Source organism: Poromitra crassiceps (assembly GCF_964638095.1).
Source record: "Poromitra crassiceps genome assembly, chromosome: 26".
Classification (NCBI taxonomy): Eukaryota; Metazoa; Chordata; class Actinopteri; order Beryciformes; family Melamphaidae; genus Poromitra; species Poromitra crassiceps.
Window position 1 is genome coordinate 9,225,237 of NC_139640.1, and position 20,130 is coordinate 9,245,366.

The 20,130-nt window shown below is 41.6% G+C and overlaps 2 protein-coding genes across 2 annotated transcripts in view; both read left to right on the forward strand.

Moving 5' to 3' along the window:
- LOC310798934 (meprin A subunit beta-like) overlaps positions 1–20,130 on the forward strand; it is a gene marked incomplete at its 3' end in the record, with an annotated part of 68,227 nt that overhangs the window by 16,231 nt on the left and 31,866 nt on the right. The window contains exons 3-6 of the mRNA XM_083661490.1: positions 15,154–15,192; positions 15,323–15,354; positions 15,513–15,585; positions 17,775–17,892. Of these exons, the coding sequence (XP_083517616.1) occupies positions 15,154–15,192; positions 15,323–15,354; positions 15,513–15,585; positions 17,775–17,892 (262 nt within the window). The remainder of the gene's footprint in view (positions 1–15,153; positions 15,193–15,322; positions 15,355–15,512; positions 15,586–17,774; positions 17,893–20,130) is intronic.
- On the forward strand, positions 3,925–7,000 carry LOC310798833 (uncharacterized protein). Its single transcript, XM_083661392.1, has 4 exons — positions 3,925–3,967; positions 4,095–4,197; positions 4,320–4,847; positions 5,432–7,000. Exons 2-3 carry the CDS (start codon positions 4,186–4,188, stop codon positions 4,833–4,835), a joined length of 528 nt encoding a protein of 175 aa, XP_083517518.1. The 5' UTR covers positions 3,925–3,967; positions 4,095–4,185; the 3' UTR covers positions 4,836–4,847; positions 5,432–7,000.

Consider the following 20,130-nt stretch of genomic DNA (forward strand, 5'->3'; position numbering starts at 1 on the left):
ACAGTGTGTAGTTCTGGATTAGCTTAGCTCGAGCTTTTTACTTCTAGGGCTCGCATTTACGCTACAAAACTCATGAAAGTGGTCCTCATGTGTGAAGATTATCCGACTGAACTCTGGTTCGCGTTTGATTAATCTTGCGTTGCCCAGAGACCGTATTTGAAGCATCGCGGCAAAAACCCATTCAAAAATCCCATAGACAGAAACAGTGAAGAACCAGGAAATCCGGGACTTCCACGTTCTGACTACAAAAATACGTCATCCCTGCGACTCTCTATTTCCACAAAGATTAACAACGGGTGTCTGCATGCATACCTTTGGCCATATATGAGTGCTGACATTAATTTGTAGCCTACTCTCCAGCAATCACTACTGCAATGTACTGTATCCCATTTTCGGTTCCTGCAGATATTTGAGCAAAACAGGTAATATTCTTGTATCCCATGTTCTTCATACACCTCCACAGAGTCAACCATTGCATTTAAGATGTACTGCGGCTTTGACGATGAGACCATGTGTGGAATGAAACTCTGTTCAAAGAGTGGAGCGAGCGACTGGGAAAGAGTATCAAATGCTGTTGGGGGTCCTAGCACTGACCACACCAGCCTATCTACTGCCAGTCCTGAAAATGGTAAGGAAAATGGAAATGAAAAAAAATTATGTCTAAATTCCGTCAAGGCATTCCTGAGATATTGCATTAACGAGCATGAAACGGGTGGTGCTAATGTCACAGTGACCTTGAACTTTGACCTTTGGTCACCAAAATCATCATCCTTCATCCTTGAGTCCAAGTGGGCGTTTGAGCCATTTTGAAGAAATTCCATCAGGTGTTCCTGATATAGTGTTAATGTATGGAGCCAGAACAGTCTCATATAGAATGAACTCTCGCAGGGTTTTTCACAAATGCACATGCTTTGTTTCGCAGTTGTATTTCGGACTCACTAATGCACACGATCTGTTTTACAAATGCACACGCTCTGGTTCACAAATATCATTTTTGATGCAAACTTGTAATATAAATTCGGAAATGCACACGCTCTGCTTCACAAATATAATTTTTATGCAAACTTGTAATATAAATTCGTAAATGCACACGCTCTGCTTCACAAATATTATTTTGAGGCACACTTGTAATATAAATTCACAGATCATGCCAATTGCTGAATGTGCATTTACAAACTGCTTCTCATTTGTGAACCTCTTTCTACATTTGTGAGAGAAATCTGTGTGGTGAATTTTGAGACTCCCCTGACGTCACAGGTCAACGAACGTCACCATTGGCTGATAAAGCTGTCAATCAGATGTATGATTCTGATTGACAGATTCATCAGCCAATCAGGTGTGTTTGCTTTCAGCCAATCACGTGCCTTAAGGCAGGAAAGATAGCAGTCTGCCTTGCACATTTGTCCAGGTGTTATGCCGAGTTTTGCACCCCCGCCGGCAGCAGCTAAACGCATCCCCACCTCACGGGAGCATATTGTAATGATTTCCTACAGAAATGTAACTGTTTAAAAGTGATATGATTGTCTGGGTAGACGTGACCTCCCTGATTTCTAAGTTAAAACAGCCCCAAAATATGTTGGGGATGCAATTCTCGGACGGGATGCGGAAACGTTCATGGCCCCTGCCGCAGGCGCAAATTAGAGCCGTGCCAAAATCATCTGTGCCCCCAAAATGCCAGCACAAACGGGATTTGGGCGGTCTTAAGTACCAGAATTATTCACAGGGGTGGCCAGGCAATGCCTGGGCGTTACATCAATAAAAAACAATCGGATTCCCATCTCGCAATCGCTGTTTGCGCGAGGCATGCAATATGCTGTAATTCTCTCCATAGAGTGGACTCACTCATGCCGAGGACAGAGAGAGATGGAGAGAGATTATTGACAGATCGTCTGTGGTGCCAACGACCCTCTGGGTTATGAAGATGAATAGCCTATGTCCATTGTCCAACAAGTTTTCTCAATTAATTTCCTTCTTTGCGATGTGATAAAAGTTTCTCAGTGAGTTATAGTCGATTGCCTCACTGAATTATCTGCTAATGCCCAATTTTAGCAGCATAATTTGATGTCCTGGCATGGCAAGGCTGTGCGTAATGACATATCCAAAAGGAATTTTACTCTGCACTGCGCTGCGCTGCACGGAGATTATGGTGCGCTCAAGCACAATGGGGTATTTAGCACGTAAGAGGTCATTTTCAAAGCTCTTAACGCAAAGTAATTGTGCGCTGCTGTTGATAGGATAATAATCTATCCCCACATTTCTGTGCTGAAACGCCTAGTTCGGCATGTGGCACGCCTATGTCCAGTACAATTATAACAGGCATGCGCTGCGCTCTGCGTTAAATGAGCGCAAATGCTAAATTACTGCTTTTGCGAAGATAGGGCCTAAAGTCTGTCTGTCTGCATCCATTTATCTTATCAACAGGTTGGCCAATCAATCTGAAACTGCACATGGGCCTTGAGCATTGGCACAGGCAGGGACTGACAAAGCTGGTTTTTCAATTTTCCCAAATTAAACTGTTTCTGGCATTTCTGGCAACTGGCAAGCCTGCACCACACCGAGTTGGGGCGCGCACATCCCTGGAAGTCTGCACACAGTTGTGGTGCATGTGGTTATGGATATTGTCATATTAGAATTTCAAAATCTGAGCTGTAATCATAGCGACCAAATTAGGTTGATTAGTGGAATTTTTAAATACTGGAATGAACACAAAATGCATTATTGTAAGGTATGTGAGATATCACAGTCAGATAGAGGGACACAGTCCAATCTGCCAGAATACAATGAGACTAGTCTATGCTGTTCTATTTCAAGATGCAGGTTACTTCATGCATGCCAGCACAGCATCCGGTCAGGAGGGAGACTCCGCCTGGCTGGAGACTAAGAGGATGAACCTCAGCAGGGAGTGTCACGTCCAGTGTGTCCAGTTCTACTACTTCCACAGCGGCAGCGGGTCAGACCAGCTCAACATCTGGATCAGAGAGTTCAACGACTCTAGAGGACAGCTACGCCTCATGGGACAGATCACTGGTAAATATAGTGTTTTCTCTTTTATTGTGATTTATCATAGTTTGCATTCAGGCTGTATCTGATCTAGTGCACTGTGTTTTTTTATTCTAATTGTTAAGATCCTCCCTCCAGGTCCACCAACATCTCATTGGCAGCTCCACCATGTTCCCCTGGATGCCGCCATGGACTTCCAGGTGGAGTTTGAGGTTCATAAAGGAGCAGGAAGCTCTTCAGGAGGCTTCTCCATCGATGACATCAACCTGTCTGAGACCGAGTGTCCACATCTGACCTGGCAGATTAATAACTTTGAGGAACATCTGACCGACTTTTATGGAACCAGTTTGTTCAGCCCACGCCAGTACTCTGCAAGCGGGTACGCCTACCAGGTGGAGATAGAGCTTTCCAGAAGTTTTTTTGGGATGTATGTGAGGCTGGTGTCTGGTGACTATGATTACCGGCTGGAGTGGCCTTGTCCATGGAGGCAGGCGACCTTTGTAATGCTGGATCAGAACCCCAACATCCAACTGCAGATGTCCAAGCTAAGGACCATCACCACTGATCCAAGTGATACCGCTTCTGATGGTGAGCTTCAGAAAAGATGGATGAAATGCTGCAAAAATGCATTAAATCTTAAAAGAAAGTCACAACAGATATGATAGGAATACAAAAGATTGCACTGCTAAATATTTAATACAGATAAAATGAAGATAAGTTATATAAAGAAACTAGTATATTACAGCATTTCCTTTGAGGTTATTTATTTTTTGTTCTATATACCTTCTAGGTGGCTATCTTTGGGATAACCCTCGTACCACTGGAACCTTATATGTCGATGACGAGGAAAATCAGACTTACTTTGTCGGCCCTTCGGTTGGAAGAAGCTACTTCGCAGGACGGCAGGAGATGAATTCTAGAGACTTCCTCAAGGGGGGGAGCCTTGTTTTGCTCTTCAGCTTCCAAGGTACTGTATGCAGACAAATGTCTTCACTTCTTTTGTTTATTTTTTGTAGCTTTGAAATGACTTTGACACCTGACTGGAAGCGTTACAGTCTGACATGATCTTACAGTAAGTTCCCTCTCCTCCTTAGATATCTCCAGTCTTGCTAAGGCCAACGCTCTTCCATGTGCTAAACTGCCACCAATGGGGATTATGATTACTATGGAGATGGATGAAAGTCCATGTGGCTCACGGTAGGACATTGAATGTTTTTGTTATTAGCGTGGGGGCACATTTTAAATCAGTAAAAAAAATACGTCAACACTTTAATGAAAACTGAAAACAGCAATGCTATGCCTGCCTATGCCTTCTGCAGGCCTCTGACCACCATCCGCCCACCTCGAACTACAGAGGATCCAACAACAGCACCAACAACAACAACAACAACACCAACAACAACAACAACACCACCACCACCACCAATAACAACACCACCAATAACAACACCACCACCACCACCACCAATAACAACACCACCAATAACAACACCACCACCACCACCAATAACAACACCACCAATAACAACACTACCACCACCACCAATAACAACACCACCAATAACAACACCACCACCACCACCAATAACAACACCACCAATAACAACAACACCACCACCACCACCACCAATAACAACACCACCACCACCACCACCAATAACAACACCACCAATAACAACACCACCACCACCACCACCAATAACAACACCACCAATAACAACACCACCACCACCACCACCAACAACAACAGCACCACTACCACCACCAACAACAACAACAACAACAACAACAACAGAGGTTCCATCAACAACAACAGAGGTTCGATCCACAACTGACGACGACAACAGGTGCTTATACATAGCTGCACATTTTTCAAACCTAATGATTTCTCACTTCTCAAGATAGGCCTATATGATGTTTTAAATTAAGATTTGAGTGCTTAAAGGAACACTCCGCCCATTTTCAACCAGCTTTGTATCATTAGAACATCAGAAGTATATCAGAAAACTGTAAACTGTTTTGAAGTCTGTCATTTAATTTGACAGTTATTGAGTGTTAAAGTGTGGACTGGTCCACACTAACTCAAATTAATAACTCCTTAACTCAAATCAACTCTCAATAACTGTCAAACTAGATGAATGATGAATAGTTTGACAGTTATTGAGAGTTGATTTGAGTTAATGAGTTATTAATTTGAGTTAGTGTGGACCAGTGATGTCACTGGTCCACACTTTAACACTCAATAACTGTCAAATTAAATGACAGACTTCAAAACAGTTTACAGTTTTCTGATATACTACTGATGTTCTAATGATACAAAGCTGGTTGAAAATGGGCGGAGTGTTCCTTTAAGGTGTACAGACCAGAAAAGCTATTCTCTGAGTTATACGAGTACTATTTTATTTAATCAATTCATTTCTGCCTGTTGTAGCATTTTTGGCTTCTCTCCTGGATTGGTGTCCTCCACCCTGCTCATCCTCCTGCCTGTTCTGATGCTACTGGCACCTTGATGTGTTTCATCCAATCTCACCTCTACAGAAGAGCAGATGGAAAGGATGACTGTCCACTTGTTTGAGTTGGAGATCATTTCTTATTTGTATTGCATCAACTATATTTCGGCAACAGAAAAGGCTGCAGTGGCCTCTAACCAATATGGTGGATATATGAGAGATGCACATATACTGGGAATTTCTATGGTAGCTATCCCTGTATTGTAGTCTTTGATGCTATACATAATATGAGAATTTAAGGAAATAAATAGCAACATTCAATCATTCTTGGTGGTGGAGACATACTTTTGTTTCCATTTGGATTCAGTTTGGGGGTTTATCTTGAACAGCATGGGATTTTTTGCATAATGATATTTATTTGGAATGCTTAAAATAAAATCTTGCACAGCAACATAACTGTCTATGCATATTGTGACTAAAACAACATGCTATATTCCCTGATGAGAATATGAGAATTGATCCACCTTGACAGTTGTAATGCATGGTTTATCTGTGCTGAATATGGATGAATTTATTTTTGATGGAGGACTGAGCATTATATGCAAACAGAGTGCAAACAGAATGTTTAATTATGTTCAAATGTGTCTATGCTATTTGCACCTATGTGCAGTGAATGTCACTGTTTCTGGCTTGTTTTTATTGCTTTACTGTTATTGCTTGTTGTTTCTCTTGTTTTCCTGCACCTATATGCCCTGCTATTTTGCACTATGTTGTAACGGAGTCTACAGCACAAGAATTTCACACGTGATACCTGTACTACGGGGTGACAATAAAAATGTTGAATCTTGAATCTAAAACAAATGAATGGTTGAAATGATGCTCAACTCAAACTAAAAACATAAAATAGGTCAGTATCATGCTGTACAGCATGTTAGAAGGCGTCATTTAAACTTAAAGCATCACATTTTTGGGGCATCAATGAATGTAATAGAATCCTTATCTTGGCAATATTATGACCCTCACAATTTAATTTGGCTGAGAAAGATCACCTATACAGTAGATAGGAGAGATATTTTTTGCTTGAATGCTACATCTTGGCCAGATGAGTACGTACTGTAGTAGGTGGTTTTGAATAGCAGTTTTATGTCTGATGAACAGTGTTATAGTACTCTGCACGACTCTGACTTGGACTCGAGCATTCGTCCTCAGAGTCGAGGACTCGTATGTGTTAATTGATCTTTCTTTAATAGGCCCTAATCTGTTTAGCCAATCATAGGTTAGCATTGAAAATACTGAAGCACATACACACACATGACACATGGCATAATAAGACCCATGGACCGTGCCCCTGAGGAGCAGGGGGCGGGGCAGTCCTCCATCCTCCAGAGACCACCCTTTCCTTCCCTGGCCTGCAGGTGTCACCAAGCATTTTCAATAATGGCTACTTCAAAGCGGAGAAAATATATTTTGGTTTATTTATTAAAAATATATAAACTCTCCCTTTTCTTCTCAAAAAAGAAGGGAGGGGGCTCCTCCCTTGCCTCACTAGAAAAACCTCCTGTGATATATATATATATATATATATATATATATATTATTATTTATTTATTTATTTTTCTTGTGTGTTTTATTTTTCTAAAGTGTTGTTCATGTATGTGTTTTTCTATGGGCCTTGTGTCTGATAATAAAAGTTGATTTATTGATTGATAAACCTTAATTACAAAGTGCTTTATGACAAAGCTGGTATTTAAAAAGTCCATAAGAAGTCTGGCTGAATCCTCAAACTAATTATTTTGTGTAAACAATTAATTGCACAAACTAGCACACAATGTCTGAAACATACTGGGTGGTTTATAGGGACATAACGACAGCTTTAGGGGTGAACTGCGGCAACTATGTCACAACATTTGACAGTTTGTGGTCTTTCAGTTTTAGACCCTGAAAATATATAATAGTTTCCATTTTGACATCAATCATCTGACTTTTAATGTGTAACTACAGAACACTTTGCCCTTTGCATGACAGACTACAACCAGGTTCATTCACTGTCAAATAAAAAATGACAACATGAATTCCTATGCAGTGACTTTGAATTGCCGACTGATCGCTGACAGGTCCTTGGCAGGTCCCTGAGGTCCTTGGCAGATTAAACAAGGATAACATAAACCTAATTTAATATACTTACCTTACCTTAACTTACCTTATAACTTAAACAAATTCAACCTCTTAATGAATAATATAGATATCATTCGTTTCTCTAAAGCAATGTCCCTTATGGCATAACAAAATTCAGCTACCATGGTAGGGGCAATTCACGGTTGCTGCCACTGTACAGAGATGACGCCCTAAACGTAGCATCAAACAATCATCCAAATGTCAAAATGTAGATGTACCATGACCAAAGTCAGATCAGATCAAATCAAAAGATAAAAATATAATTTTAGCACACTTGTTGATCACATGATAATAATGCAGACAGACAAAGCATGTGATGATTGAGGTATCTGGCTTAACTGTCAAGTAATCAGTCAAGCAATCATTGCATAACTTCAAGGAGAACTTCCAAAGCAGAAATATTACACTCTAGACTGTTTTGTAAAACCTGTTTGGATTTTCTGAAGAGAGCAAAGTTGAACAACTTTTTTATTTGTATTTTATTTATTTGCACATATTTCTTTCTTTCTTTCTATCTATCTATCTATCTACCTATCTTTCTTTCTTTCGTTCTTTCGTTCTTTTATCTTTATTTATACGAGGGGAGTCTCACTACAGCAACGCTCTCTTTTGCAGGAGTGCCCTGTTCACATTCATACCTGGAAGCTGACCAGTACAACCACATTCTGTTCATTTGAGGAAGAGTACACACTCAACCAACAGGCTGGCAGAAGGTAAACATTATCAATAAGATATAGATACACTTTCTGTCTTCTTACTACATAAATACAGATTTGATGGAAAGCACTTTTATAATTAATAAATTGATGATCTGAAGTTTGTGTTGTGATAATTAGTTTTGAACAAATCAAATGCATTTGGTTGGATATTCGTTTATTTGATTTGTTACAAATATCACATTAAGATATGATATTCAACAAAATACATTTCAATTGCCTTGGGGGGTCTTGCACTCCCCAACTTTTCACAATATTACTGGGCATGTACCACCCAGAAAATGTTATATTGGCTCTATAATGCAGACGTTGAAATTTCTGTTTGGACCTGTATGGAACAGTCATCTGTACGTTTTTCCTTGTGTTCCTATGCTCTCAATTGCCTCTGCCTGTTGTCTCTACCACAAATTCTATAGTTTTGTAATCAATAAAAATCTGGGTCCAGTTCAGAAAACACTTTGGTCTCCACAATTCTTCTGCTCTGGCCCCAGTTTTGAATCATCTGTTTGAAGAATGGACGGACCATACATTTCCTATATGGTCTAACAAGGGCATAAAACCTGTATATGACCTGTATAATGGTGGAATCTTTTCCTCGTCTTTCACCGAGCTTTCATCCCGCTTTGACCTGCCAGGCTTTCACTTGTTTCGCTTTTTTCAGATTAGACATTTCATACAAAAATGGTTTCCTCACTTTCCCAATCGCCCCCCGAATAACCACTGGATATTTTTCTTACTTTGAATCCTCAGCGATGTCATCTCACCTCTATCATCTACGGCAGTGATACTCAACTTACGGCCCGTGGGCCACATGCGGCCCGCGATGGAATTGCAATTTTTTTTTTTTTTACAGTGCACCTGAACGCAACATGCAAGATACCCGCTGAATAAGTGTCCAAATTAATGTTCATGTCATTCTGGCCAATACTGCACTTCTGTTATAGCATTTCAGTCTGGAATATGGATATAATTTAGCTGCTAAATTGTCAAATACTGCCGTCTGCTCGCTACCCAGGCACTTATGTATGTACTTATCCTAACTAACTTAACCTAACTAACTATCCGGTGTGCACAACATTGTCAGACTAAACTCCGGCTGACACCCCAAAAACCTACAATCTGCTACAGAAAAATTTATATTGTTTGTTTATTAACTGGCCCCTGGCCTTCTATCATTTCACGAAAGTGGCCCCCGGGCAAAGCAAGTTGAGTATCCCTGATCTACGGTCTAATTGACTCCTTTAACACAGGCCTCCCCGCCCAAACAAAAAGTTCATGGGAGGTGGATCTAGGTACTGAATTTCCAGAAGAACAGTGGAACCACATTGTTGACCTGGTCCACTCATCTTCAATTTGTGCAAGGCATGGTCTATTACAGTTAAAGATCTTACACAGAATCTACTACACTACACAGAATCCACTACACTAACGCCAAATTCGCAAAGATGTACTGTGACCTCACGAATGCCATTCCCAAGTTCGTTAAAGCGATATCTCAAGAACGACTTGATGGAATTTCTGCCAATAGAGGGTATGCATGTGATGTCAGAGAGGCAGAAGTCACTGTGGGGTCACGCCCACTGAGTCACAGCAAGACTGAGCTTGAATGCAGTAATCAGCCTAGATAACTGACACCTGCTGCTCAGGGAGGAACTTGACACTCATTTTGACACTCATTCCCGATTGAGGGGACGTGTTCCAGTGGGTGTGCATACCCTCTATTTGGCTCAAACGTTGACTTATCTGCAAGGATGAACGGATTACATTTTGGTGGTCAAAGGTCAAGGTCACTGTGACCTCACACACCCAATTTCCAAGCTCTGTAACGCAACATCACAGGAGCGCCTTGACGGAATTTCTTCCAATTTTCCTCAAATGGCAATTTGGACTCAAGAATGAACTAAGGCATAAATCCGCGGTGCGGTCGTTCTAGTTTATTTTAAATATTTTCTTCCTTTTCTGGTTAATTATTATTATTTATTTATTTTTGGTTTGTTTTCGTTTCATGTATGTTCATTGTGGGTACTGAATATTCGGCTCTGCCACTCCAGCCCAAAGCTCAGATGTGTGGGTTGGGTGGTTCAGAAGGCACTGTGGGTTGGGTGGTTCAGAAGACACTGTGTTGGGTGGTTCAGAAGACACTGTGGGTTGGGTGGTTCAGAAGGCACTGTGGGTTGGGTGGTTCAGAAGGCACTGTGGGTTGGGTGCTTCAGAAGGCACTGTGGGTTGGGTGGTTCAGAAGGCACTGTGGGTTGGGTGGTTCAGAAGGCACTGTGGGTTGGGTGGTTCAGAAGGCACTGTGGGTTGGGTGCTTCAGAAGGCACTGTGGGTTGGGTGGTTCAGAAGGCACTGTGGGTTGGGTGGTTCAGAAGGCACTGTGGGTTGGGTGGTTCAGAATTCAGGCACTGTGGGTTGTGTTGGGTGGTTCAGAAGGCACTGTGGGTTGGGTGGTTCAGAAGGCACTGTGGGTTGGGTGCTTCAGAAGGCACTGTGGGTTGGGTGCTTCAGAAGGCACTGTGGGTTGGGTGCTTCAGAAGGCACTGTGGGTTGGGTGGTTCAGAAGGCACTGTGGGTTGGGTGGTTCAGAAGGCACTGTGGGTTGTGTTGGGTGGTTCAGAAGACACTGTGGGTTGGGTGGTTCAGAAGGCACTGTGGGTTGGGTGCTTCAGAAGGCACTGTGGGTTGGGTGGTTCAGAAGGCACTGTGGGTTGTGTTGGGTGGTTCAGAAGGCACTGTGGGTTGGGTGGTTCAGAAGGCACTGTGGGTTGGGTGGTTCAGAAGGCACTGTGGGTTGGGTGGTTCAGAAGACACTGTGGGTTGGGTGGTTCAGAAGGCACTGTGGGTTGGGTGGTTCAGAAGACACTGTGGGTTGGGGGGTTCAGAAGGCACTGTGGGTTGGGTGGTTCAGAAGGCACTGTGGGTTGGGTGGTTCAGAAGACGCTGTGGGTTGGGTGGTTCAGAAGACACTGTGGGTTGGGTGGTCTCTACTGTATGTTATACAAACGTGTACACTATTTTTTGAATACCTTACATGCCCACGTATATACTGTCCTGTCTGTTTATAATGCTTGTGGGGGGGGGGAAAACATTTCAATAATAATAATACTCTATGTGGGGATTTTTTTCCTAGTCTGGCCCAAGACATACTGTAAAGAGGATGAATACCTATATTCTCCTTGTGGTGAGCTTGACAGTCTCATCAACATTCTCCATGGTAAGAGTTAGTTTAATAGTAGTTTTTTAATAGTTGTTTTTATTTTACTTTCTGTAAATTCATTGTCTATTTTAACTGATCTAATTTTAATCAGAATGTGATTTTAACCTGAATATGAATTAGTGTCTCCTCATAATGAGAGGAAATGGTACAAAAGTCCTGTAATTTTTCTTTTAATAATTAAATTGATAATTTGTGTTTTCTAAGAACCCTTGATATGATATGATATGATATGATATATTACTTTTACTTTACTTTATTTCATTTGGCAGACGCCTTTATCCAAACAACGTACAACAAGTTATTTACAATAAAAAACAACAACAATACAAAGTCAAATACTAGCAAAAATAGAACAATATAAACAATAAAACAAAGCAGTGACAGGATCACAAAAGGGGTCCGTTCAAGAAGGAAATCCGAAAAGGTGAGTTTTTAGTCTCTTTCAAAAGATGGGTAGAGTTTCGGCCGTCTTGACCGAGGGAGGGAGTTCGTTCTACCATTTCGGTGCCAGGGATGAGAAAAGTCTCGAACGGGATGAGCGAATATTGAGTACACATAGTGGTGGAGGGGCGAGGCGTCCAGCACTAGTGTAGGGGCGAACGGAGCAGTATGAGGGCTGGAATCTGACCATAGATTGTAAGTACGGAGGGGCTGTCTGGTGTACTGCTCTGTAGGCTAGAACTAGTGTCTTGAATTTGATACGTGAAGAAATGGGAAGCCAATGGAGGTCATGGAAGAGGGGGGTGACGTGGGAAAATTTGGGTTGATTGAACACCAGGCGAGCTGCAGCATTCTGAATGAGCTGGAGTGGTTGAATAGCAGAGGTAGGTAAGCCAGCTAGAAGGGCATTGCAGTAGTCCAGCCTGGATATGACCAGTGACTGAACCAGGAGTTGTGGCGCTTCTCTTGTGAGGAATGCTCTTTCAAGGGTTTTGGAAATAAATGATAGGAGGGAGATAGGTAGTTATTGATGTCAGTGGGGTCAAGAGAGGGTTTTTTGAGGAGTGGCTTCACTCTAGCGGTTTTTAGAGAAGGTGGCATTACGCCTGTGGACAGAGAGGAGTTGATGAGGGATGTGAGAAAAGGGGATACATCAGAAGAGATGGACTGGAGAAGAGAGGAGGGGATGGGATCAAGGGGGCAGGAGGTAGCATGGTTAGAATTGACCAGTTTGAGGACTTCTTCAGAGGAAAGGGTAGAGAAGGAAGGAAGCTTTGAGATGCAGGGCAGACACCCAGGATGGAAAACGGGAGAACTGATATTGGAGGATGGATGGGGGAAGGAAGAGCGTATGTCATCTATCTTTTTTGTAAAGAATGTTGAAAAATCATCTGCAGAGAGGGAGGAGGAGGAGGGGGATTGAGGAGAGAGGAGAATGTAGAAAATAATTTGGTGGGGTTAGTGGCGGAGGACTGTATTTCAGAAATGAAGAAGGATGATTTGGCTGATGAAACGGCATGGGTGAATTTGGAGAAAATATGTTGATAGGCTGAGAGGTGTGATTTCTTCCATTTTCTTTCTGCTGCCCGAAGCTCCATCTGATAATTTCGGATGGCTTCGGACAGCCAGGGAGCAGGGGGAGAGGAACGAGCGGGTTTTTTGGTGAGTGGACAGAGGGAATTGAGTGCAGAGGAAACAGAGGATAGGAGAATGGTGGAAGCATCCTGGAGAGGAGGGAAAACTCCTCAGCAGAGGGAAGTTGGGAGAGGGCAGCAGAGGAAAGGGATGTAGGTGAAACTGTCCTAAGGTTGCGTCTGCCTGGTAGATATAGTGTGGGTGGGTGGGGGGTGGTGAGGGAGATGGGGAGAGAAAGGGAAACAAAATGGTGATCAGATACCGGGAGGGGAGTGACAGCAAGATTAGATGTGCAGCAGGAACGGGTGAAAACCAAATGGAGTAAATTGCCAGCTTTATCAGTGGGAGGTGATGCAGAGAGGGAGAGATCGAAAGATGAGAAAAAGAGAGATTGAAATCGCCCAGGAGAATGAGGGGGGTGCCATCATCAGGGAAGAGTGAGAGGAGGGTGTCCATTTCATCCAAGAAAACACCAAGTGGAGCAGGTGGGCGGTAAATGACAATAATTTAATAAGAATTTGAATGGAAGGGATATGGCAACTGCATGAGACTCAAATTAAGATATGGAGAGGTGAGTGAGAGGAATGAGTGTGTAGGTCCAGGTGGGAGAGATGAGTAGTCTCTCGGCCAGAGGCTCCCGGCCAGAGGCTCGGGGGGTATGTGAAAATGAGTGAGCAGTAGAGAGTGCAGCGGGAGTAGCAGTGTTTTCAGTAGGGGTGTCAGGATACACTCAGTTCACGATACGATACGTATCACGATACTGGGTTCACGATAACGATACGATACGATACGATTTTAACAATATTTTTTTAAACTTGAATAATGACAATATATGACTGGAAAAGTAGTATTTTATTTGAAATGCACAAATACAAAACATGCTGTTGTGGGAAATTGTTATTACAATAACAACTAGAAAAAACATGAGATTGGAGATAAGGCTTATCTTGAAATAGAATGAGTTACACCGTCACTTAGATTTACTTTGAACTAAAAGGTTTCTCAGCAGTATAAATTCTCATTATGCATCTTCAGTTTTTCTTCAAACTCAAACAACAAGACTTTTCTTAGTCTATTTTTTATGCATCTTCAGTTTTTCCTGTCAAGTAAACAGTTTTGCCAGAAACTCAATTGAATGGTTTCTCTCCTGTATAACTTCTCATGTGTCTCTTCAGAGACTTGTTCAACTGAACTACTTTCCACACATTGAACTTCAACAAACAAAGACGTTTCTTTGTCTACTTTTGAAAAAAAAAAAAAAAAAAAAAAAAAAAAAAAAATCACGATATGAGATTTCATCTCAACGATACATATCGTGACGTTTTACTATCGCGAAATTTCGTGGGACGATATATTGTGACACCCCTAGTTTTCAGGTATGATCCAGGTTTCAGTAAGGGCAAGAAAATGGAGTGATTGAGTGAGAGCATGGGATGAAATGATGTGTGTTTTATTTACTGCTGACTGGCAATTCCAGAGTCCACCTGAAATGGTGAAATTAGTACAAGGCGGAGAGGGAGTGATAGTTGGGAGGGGTTTGATGATTAGAAGATTGTTGTTATTCATTTGCTTACTGATTTGTAGATGGTTATTACAGTTGGAAATGAAGGGGAAAGGGATGTGAGTAGAGGCAGCAGGTCTGGCAGAAGAGAAAGTGGAGATGTGAACAGGGATAAGATTTGGGATTTCTACAGAGACAGCGACAGGTAGCAGAACGGGGGTTGTGACAGGAATTGAAAATGAGGGAGGAGGCGTAATGAGACCACCAGGCCATGGGGGGGAGCTAGTGCAGTTTTGTGCAGGGACAGGATGATATGATACAGTATATGATTTGATATGAGATATGATATGATATGATATGATATGATATGATGTGTGTTTTTCTAACAGCTCGGTCGAAGGAAGAAGGGTAAGATTTTCTTCATTTCAGCTGGTTTGAATTCATGGCTTACAAGGTACACATCTTTCTATTTCATCTGCAAGTTCACAAAGCTGCATTTATTCTATTTATTTTTTTCAGAGATTGATGATGAGAAGGACATCACTGAAATAAACAAGGGTAAAGTTAAACACAAAGGGATTTGAAATAGAGCTGTGTGTGGAGGCTTCATTAGTCACATCATGTGCCATTAAATGCTTGTACAGATTTCCTTGGAAACATATTCACTTTTCTCTGCTTTGTATTACAGATTCAAACTTATTTGGGGGCGATATTCTCATGGTAAGTTTAACATTGTGTATATTAGACTATGGTATATCGTTTTATCAAGAAGTTCCAAGCAGGAGGATAATAACTTTATTGGATATTATAGGGAAATCAGTCAAATATACTGTAAAACTGAAGTGTGACTTACATGTCTTGTATATTCTTATACATAGGTGGGCACCACCATTATTAATCAGAATCAACTATGGACATCCCCAGTTCCATATGTCTTGGAAAATGACCTTGGTAAATATTGTCTGCATAGTGACTCGGCACATCATTATTACATGTAGATGCTCAGGTGGAGCAGCTCTATAATCTATAATCTAAAAGCTCTGTGAGTTATTAGTGGCCGGGCCAGCGAAGCGGCAGGGCCACTTATTGTTAGTGGCCGGGCCAGCGAAGCGGCCGGGCCACTTATTGTATTTGCCTGTATTATTATTATTATTCTCCCGGGAAGTTCGACTTCCCATGCATGAAAACTAACCAAACTTTGCACAAAGGTCCAGTCTCATGCCAAACGTCTTAGTCAATAGTCCTAACAGTGGCACTACAGCGACCGTCTAAAGTTTCAAACTTTGAAAATTCATAAAAAATCAGGCTTACGTGCTACAGCTTTGCAACTTTCACCGAAATGTGGGCCCAAGTGAGGAGAAACTTTTGTACAATGCAACCTATGGTCAATTATGAAGTCTAAAGACCGCAAAACTGCAAAAACTGTAAAACTAATTAAACCCTACTCCTCCCACATTCTTTCTTCAAACGACACCAAACATCAGCATCTGCATCGTTAGACTGTCTCCTACACAAAAGTATCAAACAGATTTTCGATTGGGCAAAAATTGAGCCCACAGTGCATCAAAACGTTGAATTCTGCCCCCATGTATAGCCTAATTGCCTTAACTACCTACAGTAGGGCAATTAGGTTGTATTTGTGATGTCATCAGTCACTCAAGCAATTGTGATGCCATCACTGATGTCACTCGAGCAATTTTGATGTCATAATAGCTCAAAGCTTTGAGACCTCCCCGGCCACGACTCATTGCTGCGCAGCAGCTATAATATTGTGTTTGTTTTTGCAACAGACACTGAATTATGGCGTATACCGTTTAGTGTTCCTCAATCCAGTCGTCAACGCTCACCTCTCCTACAAGTTACATTTCACACTTTTAGCAGGGCTTTGTTGCTTTTGCTACTGGCATAGGTGCAAACACCAGACACTGAAGTGTCACAAATAGCCATGAAGCACACGTTCCTTTTGGCGCCTTGTTAAACAGATTGTTAAGTCGCTGTCACTCAAGACGGCGCTGCTTGTGTTGACTTTGGCTAACTGATGGCTGATTTATGCACTCTGTGTGGGTCCATCCCAGCTGCTGCTGGTGTGCGGAGACCTGAGTACTCAGGCAGAGTCCGTCTTTTGCACCCAAGAACATAACAGTTATTTTTGGTCTAGGATGATTCAGCTGGACGCAGAGATGCTCACAAGTCATTTTTTGCAAGTCCAAGTCAAGTCTCAAGTCTTTGAGGGGCAAGTCCATGTCAAGTCTCAGGTCACAATTCCAAGTCAAGTCTCAAGTCTCTTATGGATGAGTGTTCTATCATCTGCTGCATGCAATCCGGTCTGCTTAGAACACTGCAGCTAAAACTAAGGAATTCAAAGCATGTACTGCATTATCCTCACTCCTTATCTATTAGCATACAGTATCAGCATTGATTGGATTGGATGTTCAGTAGATATTTCCTTAAAGCAGAACTAAACCCCAAAACACTTTTTTTCAGCTTTTAACCAATATATATGACTTTGCAGCATGCCGTTCTACCAGAAATCTGGGGGGTTTAGTCCTGCTTTAATGTTAATGTACCAAAAAAATTGGCATGCGCAGCGCACAATTGCTCAACTTGGCATCACTGATGACATCACATTTGCTCAAGTGACCATCACTGATGACATCACAATTGCCCAAGTGACCATCACTGATGACATCATGGAGTGCACGAGTGATGTCATTCAGCACACAATTGCTCAACTTCGGCCTCGCCCGCAGCTCGGCTGCTGCATGGCCTCGCATGCTCTCACTGATGACATCACAATTGCTTGAGTGACCATCACTGATCACATAATGGGAGTGCTCGAGTGACGTCACTCAGCGCACAATTGCTTAACTTCGCATAGACATTGTGACATCATCAGTGACATCACAATTGCTGATGTGGGACAAAAATGTAAACAAACAGAACCCACTTACTCCTTTTATGATGATATATCGTCCAATTCCTAGAAAGCACCAGTGTACTTGTCTGATCACTACCAGGAACATGAATGAGCCTCATCCATCCATTTCATTGTCTGACCTTTCTCTCATTTTATCATTGCATGGACCATGGCATGTCTTCAACACAACCTTGGCATCATCACCAATGAACTCCTACTGAAGAGATGAATGCTAAAGGAGTCATCCTGAGAGCCTTTGACCAGTTCAGGCTCAAGTCATGCATTGACTTCAAACCCAGGGACTCTGAGGACTATTACATTTCTGTCCAGAAGTTAGACGGGTATGTATTGTCCAGCAATAGCTTATAACTGGATAACAATTTTGTTGTGGTGGTTGTTGTTGTTGTTTTACATTGCTTTGTTTATACTGGTTTGCATACATTTGTGAATTAAATTTGATCATGCACATCTATGCACATGACATTTTAAAATGTCTTATGTTTCATCATTCGAGGAGCCTTATGTTGTTTATGTCAGCTCTAGATAAACGCATTTACATTTAGTCATTTAGCCGATGATGTTACCAAATGGTTTTAGTTTTATTTATTTGCACACAATAAAAACATAAACGGGTATTTAAAAAAAAAATGCAAACAGGAAAGTAATGTGCATGTAGAAGACAGGAAACCCTGGAAGGGCTTAATCAGTCATAATAATAACAACAATAATCCATACAAAGCCTACAATACAACAGAAACAAGAAAACAAGAAAACAAATAGACAAAGAAAAGAAAATCAACAGGAACAAAAGAAAAAAATCAATACAAAATAAGTGAGTATAGACAGTTAAGATGGCAATGTGAGGTGTACAGTATGTGTGATGTACGAGGGCTATGTGTGACTCAGGTTCTAAGTTTGCATTTAAATTAGTTGATATTGATGCGTGGCAATCAGTGTTGGGAAGTAACGAGTTACTAGTTACTCGTTACTGTAATAATATTACTTTTTCCAAGTAACGAGTAGTGTAACGAATTACTATAGAATATAAGTAATAATATTACAGTTACTTCAAGATAAACGAGCTCGTTAGTCGTTACATCTTTTGTTGAGTCCATTCTGTGATGCCACTGCGCTGCAAAACGACATGCAGTCGGCATTCACTGATCACAAGCAGCATGGCTTTAACGCTCCCAAAACAAGGTGACGTCACCGCAGAGCACATTCAGAGCACCCTCTCTGCCTACCATGACTTTGTTTTTGTCGGGAAGAAAGGTGACGTGACACGAACATCAAAGTCAAATGTAAACGGTGTCCACACCAGGGGCCTGTACTACAAAGCAAGATTAGTGGTTTAGCGAGGTAACTTCAGGTTTAAACCTGGTTTGGCCGTACTACAAAGCAAGTTAACTTCTTACCGACATATATTTCCATAGCAACTTATGCTTCACACTTAACCTGGTCCGCAGCAGGTTAAGTTGCAAGGATAAGATTAGACCTTAAATACACCGCCCACGAACCAATCGAATCAGCAGTTTGGAAAAATGGCCAACCCCTTTCTGGACGAGTTTCCCATCTAGGAAGGAGCACGAATTGTAATGTTGAATGAGTAATGTTAATCAATGTTAATGTTAATCAAGGACTAAAGCCTTGCACTTGTTGGCTATTTTAATTAAGCCCTAGTTACCACTTTGGAATATGTTTTTATATATTCATTTTTGTCCTCTGAAGTAGCCTAGATACGTTGTTTGATCCCGCTGATCGATTGCAGCTGAATAGTGAGTGGAGAAATATCACTAAACCGGCATAAAAAGGTTACATAAACGTCTCCAAAGCGCACGGTGCCGTGTGCGCAACGGAGCTGAGACTGACGTTGGGTTGGAATTGAAATGGTCATAGCCTACATGCTGGAATAGCCTACTACTACATCTAAGCAATTTAATATGGGATCACCTGCACACAGGCAATCCCATATTAAGATGATTCATATCTAGGCTACTCCTGCATTTTGCAGCTGCAACTGTGTTGCTTTTGGCCTGTATGATGTGATTGAACTTCATATTTCCAGTATGGAGATATGCGACTCTGCTGACAATATATGTGACCACAAAATAGGCTATTTTTTATAAATGAAATCTATGCCCGCACGTACCGTGTCGTTCAGAAGCCTCTTTTAATGTTATTATCATTCCTTTTTTTATTGATAGCCTATAGGAATTATTCAATCAGTGCGACTAAACACATCATGACATCATTATTATTCGTTGAGCCTAAATGGTCTATACATACGGATTTTGGACTGAGACATTACACATTGCTTCCACTCGCAGTTTATTGAGAGGGTGAATTCAGCTGCTGTAGGATACGTGGAGGCAGAAACCGCTCTTCAAATAAATGACTGATGTGAATAAAAGTGGTAACTTTAGACAGTCATTCGGGAACAGACTAAAAATATCCAATGCGGATTTTGATTCTAGTAGTAGATGGCTTTGATGAATGAGGAAATAGACGTGTCTGGTGCTGTAAAAGCTACGGTTCTGAGCTGAGCGGTCCATATTGCATTGTGATTGGCTAGTTGTTAA